Here is a 27895-nt window from a genome sequence, read left to right as displayed (position 1 = left end):
ATGCCTGGAAATAAATTCCAAACTGAACAAAGTTTTACGCAACCTTATATTTTCAAAAGCACCTTACAGTAATCTGTAGCCAAGCAGCAATAAAGACTTTTAATCACTGTAGTCTGTGCTGTGCTGAAACTAAATACAATCCTATTTCATAAAAACCTGTGGTCACTCAGGGACATCAGTTTCAGTCTTCTTGAAAGGTGTGCGTGCCCCATCCAAATGCCTCTCACAGTAACAAATCCAGTATCAGGCTTTACCAAAAATAAAAACAAAATGTGATCTGACTGTTGAACTTATCAACAAGGCTGGAGACCAGAAAGGGTGGGCAGCATGCATGTTCCTCTGCACGAAATCTCCTGGTAAAGTTTGCACGCGAAGGGGACCTCAGCTGTTGGGGGCAGAATTCTCGGCAGCAATGTTGCAAGAAGCTCCTGGCATCCAAGTCAGACTTCTTCAGATGTTCATTGCCAGGTTGATAAACTAATATCAGAAGAAAGATCAACTTTACAATAAATTAATTCAGGCCCTTTTCGCTCCCCCTCCCTTTTCCCAAATGAAAGTGAGATGTTCAAATTTTTGCTCACTAGGCTTTTATGTCCTGTCACTAAGGAGACACCTCAGCCAGCATTTACTTCTGTGTTTGGAGGGAAGAAGGCAGAGCTCTCCAAGCACTAGGTGCCGATAACAGCAGTGATTTTGTTTCCATCCCAGCAGTCCACAAGGGCTCCCATGTTTGTTGTACCAGGGAATTCACTGTGCCTTGCCCCAGGAAGCTTTGGGTTAGTGGAAAATGAGCGATGACCCACATGTGCAACAGGGAGACAAATAGAGCACAAGAAAATAAGAAGCCTGTGCTAAGCAGTGTGAGAAGCAGATGATGGACATGCACAGGAGAGGCTAATCTGAACTCCTGGGGGATTCAGGGAGAGTGAAAGACCCCCCCATCCCTGTCTGCTGCTTCCCCTTTACCCCATCGAGAGCTGGCACGCAAGGAAGGAAAAAGCAGAGAATCTAGAAAGGGAGATGGGAAGCTGTCAATATGCCACAGGGCAAGGAAGGAAGGAAATAGCACAGAGGAGATGTAATCAGTGCTTGTGCTGTAAAATCCCAGCCCTGCTGAAACCTATGGCAGATCCCCCCCTGCACTCTCATGGACATAGATGTCACCTGAAGTGTCATGCAGAAATACTCAGGTTCTTACAAGAGGACAAAGCTCTAGAGGAACCCCATCATTTTGTCAGTGTTTATGAAGCTGTGCTCATACCTCGCCTATATTCAGGTTAATGAACTCCTTGTTTTTCACACTCAGTGCTTGGAATACTCCTGAAATGAAAAACAGGACATCGTTGCTATAAATACACCTCATTCATATTCATACATGAGCTCCCCATCCCACAACGACGGGTGGCCGTGCCAAGGAAAGGGAGGGCCTGGCACAAAGGCTTAGGATTGCTTGGTGGTGGTAGCTGCTCTGACAAAATGAAGTCCTTGCAAGAGGAAAAGTCTTGCTGACTTAAAGCCTTTGTGCAAGTCTCGCTTCAGGACTTGAGTGGAAGAGGGTGTCCTGGATATGCTAAACAGCTGGATTCAGATGATACCCCAAAATGAAGCCAAGCAGTTTGCATTTCTTTTTATATCTTATTTGACTTTTCTCTCTCAGTAGTTTCATACTTGTATTGCCACAAATTGAACCAGAAAGTAAAGAGAAGAACAAAACAAAACTAAACAAACAGGCAAGAAAGTTGATTTTGCTTCTCATAGAGTGAGTTGTATTTGATTTGAATTTGGAGCCACGCTAATGATCACTTCAGCATTTATCCAGGCATTTTACCCATCTCTACTACTGCTGCTCTGGAACAAGAGTGACGCTGTGCACAAATGAACTGAGACCTGGGGTGCCTCGATGTACAGGGAACCATATCTTCAGGCAAAAGTGGATAAGTTATGTAAAAGTTACAGGAGATATCTGCCCAAGCACATGCCAATTATCTCTCTGCATGAGGCACAAGCAATATTTGAACCTTGAACTTCCGTGATCCCAAATTAAGCTCATGAGTGAGCCACAAGAAAGGCTATAAGACGGACTTTGCCAGCATTCTTCACATGCCTTCTATGTTGCTGCAGAGTCTATGAAGCAGGCTGTATTCACATGGGGAAATTTTCCATTAGCAGCAGAACATTTTTCACTTTACAGGAGAAAAACCATCCTAAAAGCAAATGCTAAACACAGCTCCTTTCTGTTAGCCATGTACACACTTGATCTCAGATATTGTGCAACATGCTCAACGACAGCTGAAAGTGGAACTTTTTTTTTTTTTTAACAAAGGGCAAGAAATTCCAGAGGAAAAAGATACTCACGACTTGCATTCTCTAAGCGAATTAAGCAGTTCAGAAAATCATCAAATTCAATCTGGAACTGTTCGTCCGAGTATCGGAGGACAATCAGTTGCAGCAGGTAGTTGTTGAGTTGGTATCCTTCCCAAAGACACATGCACAAAGGAAAAGTGAGCAACCTTGTAGGCCAGGGAGGAATCTGCAGATCTCTACTAACTAATCTTGAAAACCAGTTAATGGGAGGATACTCTGTGACACACGTCCATCCAAAAAGCAATCTGACCACAAAGTTCTTTAAGCTTGCAATGAATAACAAACTCTGAACAAGAAATTTTGCAGTCACTGCAGTTTCTAGTCCATGCACTTTTTGACATATGATGGACCATTCTGTCTCCTTGAAATTTGGAGGGCTTTCTGCAAAACTAGCTGCTTTAATAAGAATAACTTGTGATGAAATACAAATGCACTGACTGTTCTTCACAACAAACAGCTTGCTCAGTGTTCCTCCAACCCTTGAGTCAAGATGGACTCTGAAGTGGTTTGTTTCAGGATCTAACCCTGCACATGTGCGGCCCTGTTGAGTTTAACAGAGCTCAAGAAAAATGTAAAGACTGCTCTGACTGACCACCCTGCAGGTTTGGGGATACCCGGGGCAAAATTAGTCCACTCAATGTCCTCTCTAGGTGCCCAGGTCCTTGCTGGGGTTTAGACCTCCTCTCTGTTCAGGGGCACCTGGCGTGCATAATTGGTCACAGCCCTCTTCACCCTCACCTGATCTGCCCAACAGGTTTCCCAGATAAAATGCAGTGCTTGTCTTACCTGCAGCTTTAAGAGCACTGCGAAGCTCATAGGAGGACATGGAGCCAGATTTATCAAAGTCAAATTGAAGAAAGATATTCTGTTATGAAAGGAGCACATGGAAAGTTCAGTATTTGCATATGAAAGGGAGCACAGATATGGCATAGAAAGGCAAAGTGTTTATCTCTGTGTAGCATAAGCATTAAGAAAGCTGACAAGACTTTGGTCTAGATCCAGTCTGATTTTGTAACTGAGGAGCAAATCTAGGTCCCAGTTCTCTTTGTCATATGAATAGGTTGTTGTGAAACTTAAACAAGTACTGCCAAACCCAAGTGTTCAAAAATAATGACTTGCTCTTCATAAAAAACTCCATGATTTTTTAAAAAGTAATTTTATCTGGGAAGGACGTATTGTTCTTTGTCTTTTAACTCTTGATTGATGCATTCTCTTAATCTCTTTTTATGTTTTTCTCTATAATTCTGAAGGCTAGAGACAAATTGTTTAACATGAAGTTAAGATTGTCACTTACTCATTTGCTTTTAGGTATAAAAGATCTAAACAGCCACATTCATGGTACAACCAAGAGAACTGGAACAAATGGTTTGAATTTTGACCTAAATATTAAATAATTATTAAGCTGGAGCTAAATTCCATCTTTTTAATGAGACGACAAACATGACTCTCCCCTGGCATATGAGTTATTTAAAGCTGTCGTCATATTCAGCTTAAAATTTTCCAGCAAATATACGTGCAAATCTTCCTACAGGATATGAGGATTTCTCAAGCCCCCTTGTTAAAAAACAATGTGTCCTTTATTAAAAGACATGTGCCATTGGTACCCAGAAAAAGTGTTTCCATTTCTGATGGGCTAGACAAGAAGCAGAGAACTGCATATTTTGAATGCTTGGGTAAAGCACGAATTCAGAAGAAACTGTTAACGACCATGAGGAAACAATTATGATGTCTTTATTTGAATATTCAGTCTGTGGCCTGATTGTGCTTACTCTTACTGCCATATACAGTGGCAGGGAAATGTATTTAAAATTAGAACCAACACTTTCCCAGACTTCAGTGCAGTTGAATCCTGAGAGATCAATAATAGAAATGCAGTGACTTAGGAATTGATTGCTTCCTACTAGTCATGAATCATCACTTTCTTCTTCTGTACAATAGCAGTAATGGAAACTCCTTAAGTTTCATTTTGATTGGCTTGCTTATTAGTGCCCGTTGCATTCTTTATCCCAAACATAGTTGACTTGCTTGCAAAAATCTCTGTTATTTCCAGAAAACCATTATGGTTTAGCATCATGGAAAGCTAAGAATGTCTTTGGCTATCCAAAACAAGCCTCCATACTTTTAAAACATTTGTTTTGAGTTAAAATTCGTGGCTTGTAAACACTCCTGTCTCCATTTTTGTCTGCGCATACATAATAAACTATGCAGGAAATAGCTAATGAAATGGAGAAACAAATACAATGAATAATGTCACCTACTATCCATTTCTTCATTTTTTCCCAGAAAACTTTGAACTCACTAAATTCCAGTTTCCCATTGCTGCTGGTCTGATAATGTGAATTAAGGAAAAGGATTTGTTACATAAGGTCCAAATTCTGCCTGAATTTATCAGCGCTGTTCCTTTAAGCAGAAAATGTTAAGTTGCCTGGAAAGCCTATGGTGCTGCTGAAACCGATATTGGGATTTCTCATGAGGTGCAGCTTGAGCAGTTACAGTCATGGCTGTGGCTGGGATACTTGGGGAACATTCTGTGATATAAAAACACAGCTGAGCAATGCAGGCTCCATGGGAGAAAGAAAGACAGATTGTTCTAAGGCAGGAACAGCTTTGGATGTAAATGGGATATAAATGATTCAGAGAATTTAATTTCCTGATTAAAACAAATTGCTACTGTACTCAAAGGAGTTAGTCAATCAATGTGCTAGTCTGTATTTTTAACTAGAGACCAGGCTCTGTTGCAATGGTTCAGTCAAAAATTAATGGGAGTTGTGGGGTGAGGCTGGCAAAATCTGGTCCTTCTGGTCTGAAAAAAATACCTGTACAGCAGTTCTGAGGGGCAGTGATTAGGTCTGCCTGGCCTTCCCTCTGCCTGAAATGTGAGGGTCTTAATACTTATTTTACTGAGTCACTGATGTCGTCCAAGCACAGCTCAGCTGCAGGATGGGGCACTTGCTCTGAAATGCTAAATCAGGAATGGACCCATTCCCCTTCCCCTTTCCACCTTACTTACCAGGACAAAGCCCTTGCTCAGAGGGACACTAGCTCAGCAAGCATTCACAAAGCTCAAAACATGCCAAGTGGGATCTAGCTAATGCCTGCCATTATTTAAGCACCTATACTGGTGACATTATTGAGGGCACCCACAGATCCCAAGGATGTTATCACTCCTGCAGAAAGTCTGTCTTTCTACCCAGCCAGGTTCTTCTGGGGTCATGTAGAACTTCGCCCCCACTCCACGCCGCTGCACGGTGACTGTAGCCAGGGAATTTGGTGGCGTATGACATGGAGGGGACTCAGTGTTGACTTGGGTTTTCGTTTGTGTCATTTTGCTCCTCCATTGTGCTCCAAATACCATGCCCAGAGTGGGATGGTCGAGTCTGCGTTCCTTGTGCTTCCAAAGCAGAGGAAGAGATGTATCCCCATTTATTCAAAACTATGCAGAGATTTGCTTGGAAGCATTGCAAATCATGGAAACTATTTAGTTACATCCTAAATAGTAAACCTAGGACTGCTGCCATGCTCCTGGGTTAAATGCAGCCCCTGGCTCTGTCCCAATACCATGTAAGGATGAGATGTGAACATGGACCAGCTCCCTGCTGAACCTTGGTTTTTAAGGGAGGAAATTTAGGACTGGTCCCCTGTTTCTCATTGCATATGCATGGTGACTGATCTGCACTGAATTTTAATATTATGGACATAGCTTTAACAGGATAAAGTTTTGCCTGTTTTGGTTTTCTGTTAGAAACGTTTGAGAGGGTCTTACCTCTGTCATGGACTGGAGCAGCAAAAGCAAAAGATAAGAACTTCTCAGCTGAACAAGCAAGACACAAACCAAATGTTAGATACTTGCCTTGTTAAGACTGTATCTGTTTTGTTTCACGTGTAACAAAATTGTTTATCAGGAAAGCATACTGCAAAAAACAGCTCTACCTGAGGAGAAGCCATGCTAAGCAAACTCAACAGGCACCAGAACATCGCAAAATATGAATCTGGTGGGGATGTACCAGGGCTGTGATTCATCTCACCTAATGGCTGAGCAGTCATTTAGCATCCCTCACAGTTAGGTGCATCCAGAACAAGCATAATTACACCATCCCTTTCGCTATCTACAAAGGAAGTCTAGAAAGCTAGCTTATATGTAGACACCTACACCACAAATGCCTAAATTTGGACAGACAACTCTCACCCACATGTCTGCTTCCTGGAGTTCCAGGATCTAGCTGAAAGACCAGATTTTCCAGTTTTTAGTCTGGTTGTCAAAAAACTCCCAGCTTTGATATCAGTAATCTTCAACACTCTGCTGATTCTTGATTTCTGACCCATAACTTGCATGCACAACTCTGCCTGGTGAATTTAACCCTCCAGACAATAGACTTTTCTTGAGTTATCTCTTCTAGGCCTTTTTCAAATAAGCCACAGCTTGAAAAATGCACTGTTCTGTACAGAAGTAATTTGAGATTTACTTTTAAAAGTTCTCAGCATTAAAGCATCTGCCTCTAAGTCTGCAGTAGAAAATGGTCTGTCTAAATTTCTAAAATAAAAATCAGGATACAACTTTCACATAATTTTTTTCTTTGGGTAGTATTCCACCATGACATTACCACATCCATCTCTCATATCCATGACAGGTAATGCTATGGACATATATTCAGTATTCATTTAGCCTCACAAGCACTTATTCAAAAGGATACATCCATAAGAGAAATGATATTTCTGCACGAAATGAGAGTTAAGTCCTTGAATTTGATGTTCTTTGCTGAAAAGGGACAATAATAAGAAGTCATTGGGCAAATCTTTTATAAACTGAAAGTAGAAAATAGGATTTCATAAGCAGAGACAGCTGGCTGCTAGTCTTTGTTGTGGGAGGACCTGTGCACTGGAAGATGCAGACAGGTCTCACTGTAGCGAAGTCACAGTCCAGACGGAAGAGGTATTTACTGAAGACATGACAGGAAATCCTGTCCTTGTTTCATAAATCGGGAGCTGAGGTTCAGAGACCAACAGGTTTCCCGTGGTACAAAGGGCCTGCAGCAGGGCCACGAACTATGTCCAGGTCTTACAAGTCCCAGGCCAGTGGCTGTCTCTCCACAGCAGAGCAGCAGTGCAATGGAGAGCTGGCCTCACTGAGCTGACATGGATCATGCTGGAGGCAGGGCAAGCTCGTGGTTAGATCATGGACCAGATGTTTTCCTGGCTCTGCCCCGGCTGGCTGGAGGACACCAGGCAGCAGCCATAACACAGCCTCTATTTTTCTATGTGAAAGTGAATTTAATGGCAGCTTTTGTAAAGCTTTTTACAGCCCTTAACGTAGAGGTTATCAGCACTTACTTTTTTTTAATACAGCATTCAGAACATATTGGAGTTCTTCTGCAGCTATTTCCATGTCCTAAAGTAAAAAAAAAGTGCAGCATCTGTTACTTGGATGTTTCTGTAATCAGACATACCAAAGACCTCAGAAAACACAAACATCGCCCATCTGTACTTTATTGCAACTCAAGAAAAGAGAACCATACAAAACCCAGAAAAGGCTAAAAACTAAAGGGCTGGCAAAATACAAGAGTGCTGCTGTGCATAAGGCTGTCTGAAGGAGATCTCAAGTGGGAACCATTGATTCAAAGAATAAACTGCAGCTGGACAATGAACCAGGTAGGCTCCCTCAGAGCTTGAGTTCTAGCTGTGGTCCTCCTGTGTGCTCACCAGGGACTGTCCCCTTCTCCATCTAGCCATAAGGCATGGTGACATCTGGTGCCCAAACAACACACTACAACTCAGCATACTTCTCCCAAAACATGTCATTTTCATTTCACCTGGCCCTGAGTGGGTGCAGAGGTGTCTCCCATCTTTCTACACCTTGCTAGGACCCACAAGGGTTTTGCACTCACCTTTCCAGAAATCTGCTCAAACAGTGCCCGGAACTGCTTCTCTTCTTCATTTTCTTGTGGGCTTGGGGTTGGGTTTAGAGGCTGCAACATCAACCACACAAGTCATTATAAGAATTGTAAAACATGACATTTCTCCTGCACGTAGCCTCTCTGTGCACCAGGGGACCATAGTACATCTTAAAATAAGGGTACATATGATCTTGAACATTGCTAGACCTAAGGCATCCCAATCGTCTGGCTGCCAGAGGGGAGTCTTACCCCTGCCATTTCCTTCTCCTGGGCGATAGCATAGCGTGCCATTGCCTTGGCTATGTCAAAACCAATAGCACCCATCCTGGAAAACACCTCTCTCATCCCACCCCTGCAATAGTCTGCTTCCCCGGGTCCTTGAACAACCACAGCTCTACTGAGCTGGCTGCCAGCTGAGTGCATCAGTGCAGTCGCAGGGGTGTTAGAGCCCAGCCTTCGGTCTACACTGATGAGCAGAGAGATCCAGTAGTGGAGAGCCACTGCTATAGCTGGGGTGACCATGTGAACAGAGAGGAGTTCTTGAGCCAAAAAAATGGGGAAAAAGAAGGCAACAGCACAGTACAGGAAGCAAAGAATCGGGCTTTGTTTTCTCTACCCACAGAAGATACGACATAGGTGCTACTTAGTGTACTGTCACCAGAGTGGCCCTGGTGACACTGCTTGACCGCTTACACTTTTTTTGACCGTATGCATGTTCCTCACTTCCTTTTGCTCAAGTTTGGATGAAGTCCCTTAATGATACCAGGACAGGTGAACAGATTTACTTTACTACTGAACATGGCCCTGAGATCCCGGAAATGGAGGTGCGCTTATTAGCTGGTCCCTGGAGGAGAGTTGTACTGAAAAGGGACACAGGAGATATTAGCTTAGCTTGTTTCCATGGGAAGGCACACCACAATTAAGGGCTTATTTGCAGGGATACACTTAAACAGGAGCTGACTCAGACTCAGCTGCGATTAGTGCTCAGCAGGCAGACCAGGCCATTCAGAAACAAAAAGAATTTAATCATTTCAGTAGGCACGCACATGTATCAAGCATTCCCGCCCAAGCCCTGTGGATATTGATAAGCAAAATAAATGTATATGTATGCAAAATGAATGTAGGTCTGTGGACATTCTCTTGCCTCTTATTTTTTCATAATACATAAAATTTTAAAAGATGTGAATGGCCATGTGCCTCCCTGGTGCTAACGGGTGTGCTTTCAGCGCACCCATGGTGGCTGATACATGCCTCTGGTGCCGGCTGACGCCGACTGCCTTGAAGTGGATGCAGAAGCATAATGATTATGATTTTGATTGTTAGAGCTCTTTTACCATATTCAGCAGAACTGTCTGTTTCAGTCACATACACAAAGCTGGCAATTGTGTAACATTCCTGTGAAATGAACGGTTTTAGCCAAAGACAGTAAAAGCAGCGTGTGCCAGCTTCTGCTCAGCTATTCTCTTGCTATTTTAACTCTTAGACTTACCTCAGGGAGATCAATGGCAACATTTTCATCTAGATCCCTGGAGAAAACAAAACCTTATTCAGTATCTGAAGATATTCAACATCTGCTTGGGGTAGAAGCTTGCTTATTACTTCTTCCAGAGGTGAATGATAAAACTTTACCGAACAGGTTAAGTTTAGATAAAATTCATCAGACAATCAGATTTTTACACTGTTTAAATTTTGGTATAAGCCCTTAAAACAGACTTTAAGCAGGACTCAGGTAGGGCACAGCTGTGCATGCTGTCTGCTAAAGAATTCATCTCATTCTTTATTCACTGTGCACACACTTTTTCCTCAATATCCCTTTTTCATATAAAACCATCATTTGGACAAACATTGAGAGTAAACAAACACTGCTGCATTCACAGATTCCCAAACAGTATCAGGCAGCTAGCAACCCTTCCTTGTCAAGCTTCCAGCAGATTCACCATGGCAAGCCCTATTTCCCCACCTCCTCAACTCCTCTCCAAAAAAAAAAAGTCAGGTTTAGCAAAAATGGGCAAATGCAAAAAACCAAACCACATCAGAAGCTTTCCATGCCAGGGCTCTGCTGTAGGGCTGGATGCCCGGCAGCCAGACTCCCCCCAGCAGTCACCAGCCCCACACGCAGGCAAGCACTGGAGGGCCCGTGGCTCGCTGCTCACTTACTCAGTGATGGCCTTCTTCTCAGAGAAAATCCTCAGGCAGAAATCTGCCTCCTGGTGCGGCTCAAACGTGGTGGGAACAAGAATGTAATCGCCCGGCGGCAGCTTGAATCTGTTAGATACTTCCCTTAAATTAATGTAGGTTTTGCTCCTGGCCTTGGAGGGGTGGTACCTGAAGAAGTCTTTACCCAAGTGTCCGTCTCTGCCGGGGCTCTAGGACGGGAGATGAAGGCAGCGCTGCACTGGCCGGGGTGTGCTGGTGGCCATCCTTGCCCCTTTCCCAATCACAGAGCCAAACTCTGCCTGGCACAAGCCTCTCCCCTGGCTCTGGCCCTGACTCTCATCCCTTCACCCATGTGCTCGCAGCTACCTAGCTCCCACCTTATGGCAAGGACGTGTTACCAGTGGTCCTTTCCCACCCAGAAGGCAGTCTAAGAGGGCTCTGGGACATTGTCTTCCTGCTTAAACAATCCTTGCCGTTAAGTATCACCATCCCAGGTGGGGTGTCACAGAGCAGTGACAACAGATTTGCCAATCCCAACCTCACTGAGGGGAGGGCATCCCTGTGTGTGATGCATCCCAAGAGGCTCATAAGCAGCAATGTCCCCTCTCCAGGAGCCAGGCAGGGGATAACAGAATCATGGGGCCAAAGAGTCTATCCTGGGAACCCATGGCCCCCCCAGGGAGTCCTAAATCCTCCTCTGAGAGGGCTCCATCCCAACCACATCAAAATTCTCCGTGGGGCTTGATGTAACTGAGAAGATTATTTTAAGAGCAAGGGCCATAAAAATACACGATGACTGGCAGGGGTACAAACCCAGAGAAAGATGTTAATAGTGATAGTGTGGCTACTGCGCTGTAAAAGCAATAGAGTACCTCATAAATAGAGTAGCCGATGGTTAGCATTTCAGCGCCAACCTTCTTGAGTTTACGGCGGTCCTTTTGCATCAGCGCTGCTATGAATGTGCAGTCATCTTGTCCATCGTCTTTCTCTGTCAAATGCAGCTTGATTTGTGGATTTGTCCAGAAAGTCTCTGCCAATGTAAAGAACACCAGAGAGTTTCTTGCCTCAGAATAATACCACCACTACTACTACCAAAAAAAAAAAAAGACAAAAAGGACAATGAAGCTGAGGTTTTGCTCAAATTTAGTTTTTCCATTAGCTGTCATGCTTCTTTCCACTAAGCTCTGCAGAAAATAAGCCAAATGCCAAAATCCTTCATGGAACTAGGTGTAGAAAAGATTTTAGGCCTGATATTTTATTAAGTTACCATGGATTAAATAAAGTTGTCAGATGGAATTTTGTTAAAAGTACATAGCTACAATGATCCCATAGTGCTGGTGCCAGTCTGGAGTAACATAGTTCAGATCCATGATGCTACTTCAGAGCCACATAAACGTGCTGGCTGAGCTGGATTTTTGTCTCATTTTACACTTACTGCTGCAGTTTAAGTGACTTATTTGGAGCTAGTCCTGCTCATGCAAATGTAAATGAGAGACAAATCAGATCCAACAAACTTGGGAGCAAAGAAAGCAGCTCTTTTACCACAAAGTCTCAAGTGGGACCATATGAACATTTGTCACTTTGGCTGGTTCCTGTTAGCTGAGATGCAGCTGGCCTGGCCTGTACCCGCAATTCTGGCTACGGGCAACAGGAGAGGCAGCTGAGGGTGGGTAAAGACTTCAGTGCCTGCTTCTCATTTTCAAAGCAGTATCTATTTACCTAGAAAATTTCTACATCCTCCTGCAGTGGATCCCCGGACCCAGCTCCCTTGGTGGATGGTCACCTCCCACTTGTGGGCAGTGCTGTCTTCCAGGGCATCTGGAGTCAGGTTGCAGATCTCAACTTTATCAAAATGCACTTGAAAGTCTTCAAATTTCATCCTGAGCAAAAGACATGGGAAGGAACAGGCGGTCATTCACTTCAGTGAAGCATGCCCAGCAGAAGTACTTACTTCCCAGAGTCCCGGGGCCAGATCACCAGCTTGTGTGGATCTGAATAATTTCAGTGACCATGGAGATATGCTGATGTACACCAGGGGAGAAGCTAGCTCTCCCTCACTGTGCTGTAAAACACAAGCAACCTTAATGTCTGGGTCTCATTCTGATATTTCTTACACTTTTCTTTTTGCACTGTAACTGTTGATTTTATTCAATTACGGTTGGATACAAGATGAAAAGAAGTTTCACTGGCACAAAACCTATGGTAGAAAGTTATTTCACTGATGCCATCCTGGCCTTAACGGCTGCATCTATACTGCCAAAAAGCCAACCAAAGGATGGCAGGCATCGTGCAGGAGCTAAGTCTGCCTACAAATCAGCTGTGTATTCAATGTCAGATGCACAACAGCACTACAAGGGACACATGGTGATGGATTAGCCAAGCCATGGTACAGTTAGCCTGTCCGCACTGCAGTTAAACTCACATTTGGGCCTCTGCTAAGGTGCCCAGGCTCAAGGTGCCCACCCTCCCCTCCTTTATGGGTGCCTGGGACCTTGTCCTAGCAAAAACATACACCAAACATGAGACAAAAATTGTGTTTGGAGTTGAGTAGTGGCTCCACTCTGCCCTCAAAGGCAGTATAGACACTGCTGCCTGCTACTGTGTCATGTAGATTGCACTACATATATTTTATACCCAGGATGGACCCATGTACGTGGCCATGGGAAGGAAGAAGCAAATGCCACAATATGGATGTTTCTGAGCTGCTAGGCTGGGCTGGTTGAAAGTAGCCTGCTCAGCATACTGAGGAGCAGATAAGCCATGTGATTTTATCTAGCAAGTAAAAGGGCAAAAAGATACCAACAGGCCTGCTGGCCAAGAAGCCTGGTTTTCAGGACTGAGCAAACAGCACTACTGGGCATGGTGTGCAGCCCTGGGCAAAAGGAACAGAGCAGGGAAGATGTCTAAGAGACAGCAGCTTGCATGGCGGGCACTGCAAAGGCGGGAGGCCCATATGCTCTAAGACTGAGGGTAGCCTTGGTAGGCTGAACTTCCCTCTGTAAAAGGGGAGAGGTATTAGGCCTTCCTGAGGGCAATTTAGCATCCAGATGTGTCCTTTGCTCTAAATTGCTATCTCTAACAGCCCGTCTCTCTCCATGGACCATAGAAATAACATACAGAAATTGATCTCCTCCCTAACATGAACTTTTGTAACCATCCTTTTCCTCCAGTAGCTGATGCCTAACAACAAAATGGAGTAGCAGGAAAGCAAAAGCTGTCCAAGACTGCATGTTTATCTGCAGAAGTGGTAAACAGGACCCAGCTAGCCCTCAGCACAACTCACCAAACACAGCTAGCTCCATTTTTCTGCTGCATAAGAAATAGATGTCTGTGGTGTTATTAATTTACACTTGCTATGGGCCATTTTACAACTTGTTTCTAGTGTGGGAAGGAGCAGCAGGGTTTGCTTTCCTGAGCTCTGTCCTCTTTCTTGTCAGCTATTCCCATGTATTGCTAGTCCTAGGCACTGCTAATTCTCACTTTGATGCTCAGTACACTAGAGCAGGGGCAGCACAGCAAAATCTGCTTCTGAGTCACTCGGATTCCTGGCCACACTATGCAATTTTGAGCTCTTTGGAAACACGCTGCAAAGCAGATGAAGGAGTTGCACTTTATAGATCAGATTTGGCTCCTAAGAGGTAAAACACCTGTTCTGACTTCCCTAGGCCCATTGTGGATTTGTACTGGTGAAGGGGAGAGAAGACTCTGATCCTCTGAGTTTAGGAGGAAAGGGACTAGGGTGAATAAGAAGGATTTCTTAGCCAACAGCAGGATGCCTTCTTCATATCTAGTAGAAGCATCTGGACAAGACCAATCTGAGCTGCTAATATGTAGCCAAAATATCTTTGGGGTAGTTAATGAGGTCAGCAGGCCCTCAGCATGTTACCATGAAGATTTTCTTCAGTTCTCACAAATCCAAAGAACAAAAGGGACAAAAGGTCTTGTCAGACCAGATTTCCCACCTTGGCTGCCTTATCCCATGTAGTCCTCTACAGCTGTGCTGCCTTTTTACATTGGCTGAAGACACTGTGATGATATGACACTTATTTTGCTCTAAAAGTTCCATAGTTTTTGATCTAATTTCCCTGGCTGCACTACCCTTCCTCCTAGCCTTCCTGTGCTACTTAGGATGAATACATGAGAATAAACTTCTTTCATTTAACAGAAATGAGCCTGTGTAGGAGAAATGGCCATTGCTTTTGTGTGCAGTCAGCACATGGAATAAGCTGGGTCCAAAACCTGCAGCACAGTTACAGAAGTTGTTCATGAGTGCATAGGAGGTTACCTGGGCTCCCTTTTAGCTTCTAGACACGTTAAGAAATGACATACAAAGAGCTCGCTGACTGTAACACTTACTATTAAGTCTACTTCAGTAGAAGCCAATTGTGGTGAACAAGGAGAAGAGCCCCATTGCACCTTACATTATTTTCTAAGCCCAAAGATAATGCATGTCATGGAGAACATGTTTTGAACTCTTGAGGACATAAGTACTTTGCTACTCACTGTTTCTAGCAGCAGGTTTCAAAGCACCTCATAAAGATTACCCCAGCTTTCCAGGGAGGCAAGCCAAGTCACCACCAGGAGTGGTGAACAGACTGGCTGAAGGTCGTCAGCTGCAGAAGCAGGAATATGGTTCTTTCACCATCTCCTCAGCTAAACCACATCAGCAGAAACCACAGTAGGAGCAAACTGAAAGCTGGAGAGAAGCAGCTATGTTCGTCTCTTTCCTTATCTGACCATTTTAATGTCTTCAGGGATACATCACATTATTGCTCATGCAAAGTCTGTATGTGAAGCCTGATGGGGAAACCACACAGGGTGGCTTAGAGGGGGCAAAGAGGCAAACACTCCTTAGAGAAATACACAGAAGTCAAAAGACATTAGGAAAAATAAGTCTGTTGGACTGGGTGGAGGGTTTAGCTGGTAACAAACTTGCCTGACTGGTTTTGGAAGCATTTCTTATCTTCAGCATGTGGTTTTTGTCCACTTAACCCCTTCAGTGGAAATTGCAGTCCCAATGGCTTTTGTTTCTGCTCTGAATGGCTGAGATGCTGGATGAGGAAGGCCAACATTTGTCTGGGTATGCTCAACCTCATTAATTTTTATTGGCCTTCCGAGTACTTACTTAACTATCAGCTTAGCTCTGTTGGGCAGACAACTTTTTCATGAATTTCATTGCTCATTTGACACCTTCTTGCACACTTGCACCTCCATTACACAGTCAGGCTTTAAGTCATGCCCTGTATTGAGACACTTGCTGGAATTACTTGGGTTCCAGGTAAAGTCTTTGCCTCCTTTTCATTCACCCCATAAGCTCCAGCTGTAGCCAGGTCAAAAACAGACAAAAAAATGCCACAAGAGCTTTTTGGAAAAATTGGAAACACCCTATGGCATTTACAATATCAATAGCAAAATAACTCAAAATATCCTATGTAAAAATACTTAAGTAATGGATAAGCTAACGGACCCACTTCCCTCCAGAGCTATCAAAGTTTGGGATAAATCATTTAATGTGATTTAATGTGTTGCCTTGTCTATCTCAAATCCCTTTCCAGGCCTAAAGTTGAACTTTGGTTTAACTTGCAGGAAAAATCTGGAATAGCCCCACTGCATATCTCTCTATATTTACCTCTGTGTAAAAGAGATGAACATCTGGCCCTACAAAATGTGACCAGACACGTTGTCAGTAGTGCACAGCATGGTTGATATAGGGGGGATCATGTGCAAGTCAGCCATCTGCTCTGTCTGAGATTGTGAATTTGGCATGAAGAACACTTCACACTTCTAAAGCAATTTCTACCACATTTTTTTTTCCATTTCATTTCATCTTTTCTTAAAATTTTCCATCATTTCACACATATCTTGGTGTTCTTTTACTTTCTGTAACAAGTAGTATCGCTTCTCAGGACTCCCTTCCCTTCCAGTACCGTATCTACCCTGAAGGCATTTCATCGGTGATACAGTGCAATACAATGCTCCCTTCTGTAGAGCCTGCTTTTGTTCATGGGAAGGATTTAAGGGGTGTTACATTCATGGGAGACACACAGTATTTGAAATATGCTAATGCCATTGACTAAGGTGACTTTTAAAGTGCTTTTTGTTATTGGAATAGACACGGGCACACACGAAACACACAGAAAACCAAGTGAGCATTCTACTTGCCCTCTCCTAGGCAGAAACTGAACATTTATTTCCTCACATAGAGACTTCTTTAAAAACCTGTGGCTTACCAGAACTCTCCATCATCCAGTGCTGTCTGAGTTAGGCGTCTCTCCTCTGACAGGCTGACTGAACGCCACTCCGGAGAGCTGCAAGAAAACAAAACCAAGCTTTACTACAGGTATGTGGCAATTAATTTTGCCTGCCTCAGAATGACTGGCTGGACACAGCAGTAGGCTGTTATTCTTCCAGATGGGTTTTATGCAAGCGACTCACAAGAACACAGATGCATTTAAGAGGTTTCCCAATTCCTGCTGTCACTCATGGTCGCAGAGACCCAACTAATGTAGCTGGAAGCAGGACCACGTCAAAGATCTTAAAGCTGCTCCAGGATGATCCTGCATGAGTTATTGCCTGCACTCAGAGTTGGGACTGCTGTCAGGTGCTGGGGTTGGGTATAATGGGGCTATTGGTAAAGCTTTTGGTAAGTCACACCCCTCCTTAAATCTGTTTTCCATCCGTAGCACCATCTGCTTTTTTATGTTTGTCAGTAATTTAGGGCCAGATGTTTCTTCAAAATTGAGTCAATGGGAATTGAATAGGCTCCTTCCCCCATACAGAGAGATTTGCTGGAGTAACTGGGGTTCCAGGTTAAGTCTTTGCCTCCTTTTCATTCACCCCTACAACTCCAGCTGCAGCAGGTCAAAACCAAACAAAAATCTGCTAATGCTTTTTGGAAAACTGGAAATGTCCTACTACATTTCCAATCTGACATAATAAACAGGGATTAGCAGGCACCTTGTGTTGAGGTTTTTAATTTCAGCAACCACTGCAAAGTGTTAATACAGATTCCTGTGTTGACCTGCAAGCCCCTCTGCATCTTGAATTTCAGGAAACGTCCCAAGAGCAGAATCAGACCTCTGCTTTGCCGATACAGCCTTTTCAATAAACAGCACAAATTGTCAGATGCCTGTCCTGATCTTAACCTCTCTGAGATTTAATCACTCATTATATATTCCAACTATCCACATCTTTCTTTTTCAAGATAACAAGGGATCAGAGCTGATGTGGAAATATTTCATTTATTTCCGAGTCATGTTAAGGACAGGGACATTCAAAGTAGTCCTAAGGATGACTACATGTCACAGCAACTTTAAAGGGCAAGGCAGGTTATGGCTCCTGTCCTCTGCATTTGTGTGAATAAAAAAAAAAATTTAGCAGAAGAAAGTGAAACAAAAATGAAGCCATGCATATGTGCAAAAATATATTGGAAAGTGTATGTTGGGGAGGAATGTAGTGTTGTTTTTTACTATATAATTTTTCTTCTTTTGTATTATTTGCACTTTTTTTACCTTTGCTAGTAAAAAAAGACTGCTTTTCAGACCAGTCCTGTTGTACTTTTGGGTCCTTCCACAACTTTGGTGGGTACTGCATGGAGAGGGTCTCATTTAATGGTCATATACAACCTGTAAGGTTCCTGACTATTCCCGAGGTGTTTAGAAACCCAGAACAGTAAATGCAACTAGACACTCATAAGCTGCTTAGAGGGGGTAATACAATATCACTTTCCAGCTTATCTGCAGTAGGACAAAGTATGGATGTTGTGTTACAAATACTACAGCAACAGGCTTGCAAAAAATAAACAAAAAGTCACTTCAAATGTATAATTTTTCCAATCTAGAGTGTCTTAAAATTAACTTATCCCATTAATATTAATGCATGATTTTTGCTAATGTTAGATTTTGGGGGCTAAACAACTTTGACAGTGTCCCCATCATTGAGCAGCTTTGAAAATACTGAGGGTGACATGTTAGTATGGCACTAATACTGTTAACGCATGCGCAAACTCTTGATTTAATTTTCTGTGGAATAGCTGGGGCTGCAGAAAGCCAGCTGTGGGGCAGCAGCTGGGATCTGGCCTTTGTGAGGCCAGCGTCTACGGGACAGCGCACGTACTTGTCGCTCCAAGGGCCGTTCCACTCGACCTGTCCCCAGGGGTTCCTTATCCTTATGAGCTGCACTTGCCGGCCCCGGTAGCTCACCTGGGGAAGAAGGAAATAGAGAAAATACCAAGCATCAGTAGCTAGGGAGCAAGACTTCTCCAGTGCGCAGAGGCTGGGCAAGCTGGTGTAACAGCTGGGCAAAAGGTGCAGACTGCTACAGGAGATGTGGGAGGGAAAGATGGATGGGAATTTGGATATCTCCCCCAGGATAACTCCCCCTGTCACCTGAGGTTGGGTGACACTCCCTTAATTTTTCCCCACGTCTGTCCTTGCCCTGCACTGCTGAACGTACCTCATCGATGCCAGTCACGGAGTAAGCATGGCCCTTTATAAGGCCAAAGCGGGTTTTGGCTTCTGACTCTGCAGCACTGCTGGTCTGAAATATGGGAAAAAAAGAGGTGAATCTCTCTCTTCAGAGTGAGATCGTGAGTGGTGCCACCTGGTCCCTTCCAAACATCAGGTGGGAGGTCAGTGGCTAACCAGTACTGAGAACAGGGAACTGGTCTGTCTGCTGGATGCAGACAGTGACGGTGCAATGGTGCCCTTTGAGGAAAGAAAGGATTTTTTTTTTTTTAGCATCGTTCAGTCAGAGGGAAAATAAGGTGGTTCCAGGCTGAAATACTTTCTCTGCCCCTGTGATTTTGTATCAACATCATCTCCTTTCCCGGATCTCAGTCTTAACTCCCATTCAAATGTAGTTTGTGTCAGCTAAGGGGTGGGAAAAGGTGCTCTCAGGCTGAGATCAGGTGTTGGTATGGCCTCATTTCTTGTAAAAAGACATTGATGGAGCAGTGATAGCAGTGAAGGGTCCCATCAGCCAGATGAGTATCACACTCTCTCTCTAGTTGTCTTTGCAAGCAGAAAAGCTTCATCAGGAGAGAAAGGGAAACTCACACTGGAAAACACTGAACCCCAAAGTTGAGCACAGAGTCTTGAGTAAAAGAGAGAGCTTGTGGAAAAGCCCTGCTTTCAGTCAGGCAGGCAATGGGTTTGAGACAACAGGTCTCCCTCAGCACAGCCAAATGTTCAACAGTGAGGCTTTTGGGCAGAGGGCAAAGGAAAGCCTCTCTCCTTCTCCCCCAGCCTGGGCACTTCCTTTGCCTTTGTTACAAGCGCCCAAAAGGGAAATGAAACATTTTGTGCTTGGTGGGATTTTTCGTTTGCTCTGAAACCTTCTTCTCCATCTGCTCATTCTGGTGGAGAAGCCTGGGACACTTTTGTTTCCAAACTGCCTTTCCTGCGGAGCAAAGTCAGCAAGGGACAGCCACAGGGCTTTCACTCTTGCTGTTGAGCAGCTTGGGCATTTTTCACTGAAAGCCAAGGACACTCCTCCTTTTACCCTGGGTCAGACACAGTGCCAGAGCAGTGTAAGTAACCTATTCAGGTGCAACCTTTCCTCTGGGAAAGCTGGAGGTTTTAGTCTCTGGAGGGATAAACCTGACATACCCTAAGCCCCAGCCCCTCTTTACAAACAAACACACCTATCCTGAAAATTGTCTTGAGTCCCCCAAGTTCTCATAGGTGTTGATACAGGATTCAGGGCTGAAAAAACCAATTTTGTAGTCTCTGGAACCAGTAAGTCCTCAAAAAGCTATGGCCAATTTTAATGCTAAGTGACCAAATAAGTCAGGAAATAAAATTCACTCTCACCAAGTGCTCATACTCATGCCATTATTGCCTTAAACACAGCGGCCCTCATGTGCTGAAAAGTGATGAATCTTTTTCTTTTCTTTTAAACGACTGTACTAAGGAATACATTCATATTACATATCTATTAGTTCATAGCTATTATTTGCAGACCTAAGTGCATATCTATCTACTTGCCATTAATTTAACCAGTCTTTAAAAAGCAGGGTTTTTTAAAGCAGAAGCCACAAAAATAAACTGAGAAATTCAGACCCCATTTCTTACTTACATCAATAGAGCAGCCCACCATTGAGCACCTTTTCAGAGCTTTCTCCAGGATTTCGTAGAAATTGTCAGGAGCCTTTTTAACCTCATACATTTCTCCTATGCCCCCAGTGAAATCCTCCATGGCTTCTATTGTACTGCCTCCTTTCAGAGCCTCATAGCTGCCATTCAGCCTGGAAAACACATGCTGACCGTGAGACATGCTTTCAAAAGTTTGAAGATACCCGCATTCAAGAGCTCTCTCACACAGGTGTACAATTGCAACAACAGCACTGAAGTCAAAAGTACCCCAGAATGTACCCAGGATATATGGGAGGTGTACTGGGATTGTTCTGCTTTCCTTGTTAATGGCATTTTTAATTAATTAATTTCTCCATATCATGAAAGCCTGGGGCTTTTCTTTCTTTAGTGCCAGTTGTCAGGTTGGCAAGGACTGAATATCACTGTGGGTCAGTGCCTTGCTACCTGCCAAATCATTTAAAAATATAGAGTTTGCCAGAACCATCAGCTGAGGTCTCAGCAGAGACACAAATGGCAGGATTGATGCTTTGATCCAACTCTGTTGCTATCAGCTAGGGTTGTATCTATTGATGTGCTGGAAGCTGGACCAGGTCACAAAACATAGACATAACATCTTCATATCAGGGCAGTAGCAAATGCAACCCCCCCACCCAAATACTGGATAGAAGCTGTTCACTTGAGTTGTGAATAATCTATGTACTAATTGTGAATAATGGATGTACAAATAACCAATTTTGTATGCACAGTGTTGCTTACTTGGCATAGGCTTTCTCTAGTAAGGCACTCCAAAATTCATTGTGTTCAGCTGAGTGCAGGAAAACCAACCGGTCTTTGAAGGTGGGTAATCGGTCATCAATCACGACATCCAGCCACTCGTTGTGCTGCCAAAACTATTTAGAAAGGATGGGGCATGAGTTTGCTGACAGCATGTCATTTCCTGAGCGTAGGACTCTGGTGTCCCAGCACTTTTAATTGTAAGTTAGAAACAATCATAGGCTTGATTAGAAGCCATATGTAAATCATCTGTTCCCACTGTACCATGCCAGGCTGCTCTGAAGGAAGGGTAATCTATGTTAAGAAAAGACTTAAGATTAAAAGCATAGAGCTGTACTGTAGCTCCTTGTCTGGATAACATCATTCATGTAGCTACACAAGTGGTCACCACGTGATTGAAGACACCTTTAAGACACACATGTATTACAGATCCCAGTCCAACTCCTCTAAGGCCTTATACCCTAAGTGGGCTTTGTGTACCCAGGAAGATATGAAATGATTTCTAAAGCCACATATCTCTTCACAGAGCAGAAATGGCTAAGTGCATGCCTGTGGGAGGCTGACATAGCCCTCTAGGTTGTGTCTTAACACATGAACAACAGTGTAAGCTCAGCAATCCCTGTGTTTTCAATGTCTCCTCTGCAATAACCAGCAACCCCACCGCAAAATAGACCATGACATGTAATGATGGAAATGTGTTCATGCTGTGCCAGATGTTCATCTTACCTGGAAGTGAAATATTCCAGCATAATCCGGCCCAAAATTTTGATCAAGTGGCACCACTCTTGCTAGTGTTTTTTCATTCAGTGTGAGAGAAGCTATGGCTGCTAATAGCCAGCAGTCACCTGCAAATTGAGAAGGGGAGAAAAAATCCCTCATTTTCCTCCCTTCAGGAGGGAAAGAAGGTAGTGTAGGGGCCAGAGGAGATGTTATAGCAGTTAGCTGCCACCCCTCTTGAAATCCAAAAGCCAGCCTGTGTGTCCCCAGGAAGCACGTCCCTGCCTAGCCAGGGCAGATAGTCCTGCAGTTTGGAGGTGCCGGTAGACAAAAGGCTCCCTTGGGCTCACAGTACGCTCATGTGGAGATCCCTCCCTGATCTGGAATCCCACCACACCAGGATGGTCCCTGGCACTGATGGGAGGGTGCAACCGAAGAGGTGGCTGTGGGCAAGGTGAGCATGGGTGGTACCTCCAGCTTCATGGCTTCCACCAGTTCAGGTGGGACAACATCCCCTCATGTGCGAGGATATTCCTGCTGCTCCTCACGGGGTGTAGGCATGAACATGTCCACCCAGGGGGAATCACTCACCAAGATCCCCTTGGCAAATGTCAGTTCTTGTGGCTCCTCCGAGGATAAACTTGGGATCTTTGACAATGTCCTGCAAGAGTGGGAGAGAGACACAGAAATGACTTAGAATGCTCCAGGAAAATACCACCCTCACTCTGAGCCCAGACATGCAGCATGGTGTGTGTGCCACATGAACTATATTATCCTGCAGCAGTGTAGCCACCACAAAAAACCTAGGTGGGGAATCCTTGCTAATTAATTACAGTGTAGAGCAATTAAAGAATCAACTATCCCCATTTTTTCCTAATTATTTGGCTGCTAATGAAAGGCTGGCAGTCTTTATTCATCTGTAGGCAATTGTTAAAACATCATAGAATAACCTGGTCCAGAATCTTGATGTTAGGCTACAATCCTGATTAATGAGGTGGGGGGGTGTTTGTTTGTTTTCCCTGAATGGCTGGAAACCCTAAAATTGGCCATTTACCTTTAAATGCACTAATAAGCCTTTTATTTACCTGCACATAAAACCTGGAACATACCGTATCTGACAACCATCAGACCATTTCCTCCTCAAATAAGCAAACAACAAAGGTAGACTCCAGCCTTGTTTGTTTTATAGAGTTAATTTTTAGGAGGAGCTAACACTACCCACGTTTGTGTGCTCAGAGGGACTCGTGGTCATGGTGACATTAAAGCAATTCTCAAGCATTCATTTGACTGTTTTATTTCAGTTACTAGCACCACAGCTGAACAGAAAAAATACAGTGGTAAACCAATAAATGTGGCAGGAATTCCTCTCTCTTCTCCTCTTCCCATGAACTGTAAATTGAATTTAATTGATTGAACTGAATAGAAAAGGGAGGAGGAGGGTATCTAATATTTTACTAGAGGAGTATACCAGTAGTTAATCAGCCTGTCCTGATATGTTGTTGCAGACCCTATGGCATGAAGCAAACTCTTCTGCCTAAATGGCAGAAGCTTGCAAAAAAAAAAAAAAAAAAAAAAAAAATTAAAGAGGCGGGGGGGGGAATAGAATACATTCAGTCATTTAACCCCTGCATTTGCTTAGAAGGAAACTGAGTTGCTTTTAGTTCATATCACTGCATTTTGTGAGGCCATCAGAGCAGGATATTGATAGTTTTGTTCAGCTTCCCACACTTATTGCTGGGGCATTTGCTGCCAGCCACCACTAGAGCCAGGACATTCTCCCTGATGAACCAGCACTGCTCCCATGAAGCTCACCCTGCAGAAGCAATATTCAGGAGGAAGCTGGTTTGCATACTTTTTGTTTGCCTTTGCTGGGGAGGAGGTGGCAGCCAGGTTGTGCTTCAGCCACAGGTGCCCTGGGGAGGAGGCACCACAGCATGGCATGTCCCCAATGCGTAGATCAAAGGGAATTCAAACAGCAACTCCTCCTTACCTGGCCCGCCTGCTTGTTAAATACACTTAGTCTTGCTGGGACTGGATGTGAACAATAAAAAACATGGCTCATTGCCTTTAGACATTAATATAACAACAGCTGATAAAGTGGCTGATCTTCAGTGACATGCCTTGTTTTAGCACCATTGCTCCTGGGGAACTTAGTTCTCGTGGTAAGAACTAAATCTAGCTGTTACCAAGAAACTCTGTGTGTTAGCAAGGGACAAGATAAAAAAACCTTTCCACTGACATAGGGCTGAACATTAGATTCCTGGCTCATTGCTTACTACCCAGCTCTACAATTGACATATGGAAAACCATTTTCCATCATCTCCTATGTCTAAAGCAAACAAAAATAATAATAATAATAAATCAATAAAAATGAATTGAAAGGATTTTGACTGCACCTGTGCCACATTCTCTGCTGCACAAAAGAAAACCACACTACATTTTTTGAGTGGATGTTGCAAAAATAATATTAATTTTAAAGTGATTTTCAGCCTGGATGGTACAATAATACGTATCAGGGTTTTCAGCATGTTACAGGACAAAACCCAGAGCTGGATCTTGCTTTCACCCACAGCACACAGTAATTCAAGGATTCACCTGCACAACGACATTGCCTAGAAGTAGGGATGTGCAGTTCTGAGAGAGATGAAACAAAGCGATCAGTGATTCTCCTGATGCTACATCAAAGCTGTGGTTCTTTAGACTCAAAAGAAAACTAACTGCATCCCCTGTGACTCTGTCTCACATTGGTAGAGGGGGTACTTGGAGACCTAAGACAGGCTGAACGTGAGGCTGTTTAGGTGGCCTTATTTCTGTGATTACATTTCTCTGCCTGGTTCCAGCATGCAGTACCTGTCATACCAGGTGCCAGTGGCTGTTCATATTAGAAGTGCCTTCTTGCTTCCTCCTGTAGACCATAGACTCATTTGGCATTGGTAAAACACATTCGTCTTTCCTTTTTGGTTTTGTTTTTTTTTCATTCTTCAACTTATATGTCTAACTTTCCCAGACACTGAGCTGTTGAAATTATCCCAGAAGTTGAATTTAGATATAAATTAAGAAGGAAAAAAAGAAAGGAAGGGAAAGGGAAAGGGAAAGGGAAAGGGAAAAGGGAAGGGGAAAAGGAAAGGGAAAGGGAAAGGAAAGGGAAAGAAAAAGGGAAAGGGGAAGGGAAGGGAAAAGGGGAAATACAATGAGAAAAGGGTCTTCTGTTCTTCAGATTATTCTAAAATTTTGATAAGGTACAGTTTCAAAAGTCTAATTTGTGATGAAAAGGGATTGCTAAACAAAATTGCTAAATATCTTTCTGAACCTTAGAGCACTTAAGATTTATGTAGAAGGCAAGATATTAATCTGGTGCAGACCCATGTAGCTCACTGATTGCAGTGGGAGATTTATGGATTAGGGCTAGCTGAAGGTTTTGTTCACACTGCTTACAAATGTGTATACATGCAGGTATATACATGACAAAATAATGAGAAAGCCTTCTCTACTCTCATTACTAAAGCTTAAACTCTAACAAAGTGTAAATCTGAAGACTAACATTATTTGGCCCTGCAATTACCTGCTTGTATTGTGCTACACTTCATCCAAGCTACTGTAAAATACTGTAGGAGAGGCAGTAAAAACCAGTCACCGTGAAAAGCAGTTTGAACACAGATACTCTATACAGTGGCCGTGCTCTTGTGCTCACAGTCTCCGGCACCACAGCTTCACCAGCTGAGCTGTGGCGACTAACCTGGCACATGCTCCAGTCCTATATCCCACTTGCAAAGTAAAACTTGTTAACTTGAAATGGTGTTACGCTGCCTCTATTTTGCTGCTGTTCCTGATGGATAATAGAGATGAAACTGATTTAGCTTAAATGCTGAGGAGCCAGAGAAGTCCATAACTAACACCCTGTCCTTACACATCCTCTCAGCCTTCCCTGAGCTTTATTTCTTGCTGTGCAGCTCACAAAAGTTCACCTTTTTGCATGGTGGGAATTGGAGTGTGAAGGCAGATCCTGTTTCAGGTAACTTACTCATTCTGGAAATGTTTCCAGTTCAGCATACAATGATCCTGAAGAAGACTGTGACAACTACAACACACAGACCCTAGGCACCACGCACAAGGACACACAAGCTCTCAGCTGCTCCTGGTTACATTTTACAGCAACATTTAACTATTGTGAAGCCCCAAATGGAAAAAAAAAGACAAACTAGCACCTAATGGCTGGCCAAAGAAAAACGGTTCTTTCTGATCTAGTGTCACAGGCACTTGCATTTTTGATACCCCACAGCACTCCAGAGTCACCCCACCAAAAGCATCTCAACCCCACAGCCCCGTCCTGTGCTGGGGGGCAGCCCCACAGCCCACCTGGCTTTTGGGGCACAGGTAGGCAACGCCGGCAGCAGTGCCTGCAGGGGCTGCACTTACCATGGGTAGGGATCTTCTCTTTTTTCATAGCTGAAACTTGTCCAGAAGTAATAGCTTTAATTCTGCTCTGTAGTGGCACTATGTTAACTATCAGATGCTGAGGCATTTGAATACCTATCATTGTGGATTAAGTTAAGCCAAAATTTAAACCCTTCTTTAAGCTTGTTTTGTTTCCTTGGTATCAGTGTCGCCAAAGGAAAGTTATCTACTAAGTAAGAAGCTTTCAGACTATGAAGAAAAAGAGAATAAACATCAGTCATTAGTGAATGAATGAAATGTAGCCACAAATTTTCTGTGGCTGTTAGTTACAGAGTTAAGTGGGGAGAAGGAACCTGGAGTGATGTTGGGTTTGTGATCTGAGAGCATGTGACTAGTGAAGCTTCAGGCTCTCGCTGTGTTATTAATGATTGTTATGCAAGATGCATTAACAGATACTCATCAAGCCCTTGGCTACTGCTGAATGGCTCAGTAACCATGGCATGTATTCGTAATCTCTCAGTGTTTCATGATGGAAGCGAGCAAGTAAGTATAAGAGTCTCATACTCTAAAAGTTAAAGGGTTTGAATTTTTTAAGTTTAACCTGAATTATGAATTTCCTACATTAACAACACTTGATTTTACATAGTTAGAACATCATCATAATGTATTTTACCCTGAATTCTTTGCATGTCCTCTTATTTTCACATTAACATTGCTTTTGTTTGGCAGTAACGTAAGAGAGAAGGCTGATTACGAGTTGTTTATGCATGTACATACACATGCGTAAAGTGTGGCTATACAACAAGCTACATCTTAAAAATGCAGTGAAGCCTTCCAGCCCTCTTGTCTCACAGCCTGAACATTTTGTGGGTGACATCCCGACCCCGCGCCGCTGCCCCTGAGGTGGGAAGGGTTTCCCGCCCCGCACTTCGCCTCCACGTCTCCCTGAACACGCCACGCGTTCGGTGCGATCCCAAAGAACGGCGGCGGCCGACTTTTGTCAGGGCGACAGGAGCGAAAGGCTCACCCTCCTCTACGCGACGCCATACTCACCCTGGGCCTCTTCCAGATGAAGGGAACGGGCGGCTTTTCACTGAAGAAGAGAGAGGAGTTGCAGGCGGGGAAGTCGGGGTCCTCGAAGAGGACCCCCCTGCTCAGGCACTCCTGCTTCAGCTCCTCGAAGGCCTTCCCCGAGCTGTGGGTGGCACGCGCGGCCCCGGGCAGCGCGGGCGGCCTTGGCTTCGAGTCCTGGTACAGGTACGGCATGGCTCCCTCCCACCTGCCAGAGAGAGATCCCGGGGAGCCGAGGCTTAGTGGCCAGTTTGGGGCAGAAGCGAGGGGGCGAGGAAAAAGGAGAGGGAGCAAAAATACCTCTCGCGCCTTGTGAAGGAAAAGAGGGAGGCCGGGGAAGAGCGCGCTGTGGGGAAGCCGGTGGTGCCCTCCTCCGCAGCACCTCCTCGAACCGCAGCGCCAGGCCGACCTCCCGGCTGCTCCGAACCGCGG

General features: G+C 44.0%; 1 protein-coding gene across 2 annotated transcripts; it reads right to left on the bottom strand.

Annotated features, from left to right (window-relative positions):
- Window positions 1–32: 32 nt before the first annotated feature.
- CAPN9 (calpain 9) lies at window positions 33–27658 on the bottom strand. Of its 2 annotated transcripts, XM_010562678.1 has the most exons (20): window positions 27446–27658; window positions 22589–22658; window positions 22007–22125; window positions 21263–21396; window positions 20490–20658; window positions 18867–18950; window positions 18528–18613; window positions 16643–16720; window positions 12132–12292; window positions 11285–11442; window positions 10413–10621; window positions 9745–9781; window positions 8247–8327; window positions 7693–7750; window positions 7056–7120; window positions 4623–4691; window positions 3151–3229; window positions 2356–2472; window positions 1262–1320; window positions 33–477 (listed from the first exon to the last, which is right to left on the bottom strand). In XM_010562678.1, exons 1-20 carry the CDS (start codon window positions 27656–27658, stop codon window positions 451–453), a joined length of 2073 nt encoding a protein of 690 aa, XP_010560980.1. In that variant the 3' UTR covers window positions 33–450. The 2 variants fall into 2 exon arrangements, with proteins under 2 accessions (XP_010560980.1, XP_010560981.1); XM_010562679.1 differs by lacking the exon at window positions 16643–16720.
- Between the last annotated feature and the right edge of the window lie 237 nt (window positions 27659–27895).

The sequence above is a fragment of the Haliaeetus leucocephalus genome, unplaced genomic scaffold (genome assembly GCF_000737465.1).
Source record: "Haliaeetus leucocephalus isolate CR32 unplaced genomic scaffold, Haliaeetus_leucocephalus-4.0 Scaffold162, whole genome shotgun sequence".
Taxonomy (NCBI): Eukaryota; Metazoa; Chordata; class Aves; order Accipitriformes; family Accipitridae; genus Haliaeetus; species Haliaeetus leucocephalus.
The sequence above is the reverse complement of the archived record's forward strand: the minus strand, read 5'-3'. Positions and strand labels throughout refer to the sequence as shown.

Coding starts and splice junctions, on each gene's coding strand:
- CAPN9 (XM_010562678.1), bottom strand. CDS start 27,658: ATGCCGTACCTGTACCAGGACTCGAAGCCAAGGCCGCCCGCGCTGCCC. Junction 10,622..11,284: donor TCGGCTACTCTATTTATGAG/GTACTCTATTGC, acceptor CTCCCGTCCTAG/AGCCCCGGCAGAGACGGACA. Junction 9,782..10,412: donor GAGAAGAAGGCCATCACTGA/GTAAGTGAGCAG, acceptor TGTTTTCTCCAG/GGATCTAGATGAAAATGTTG.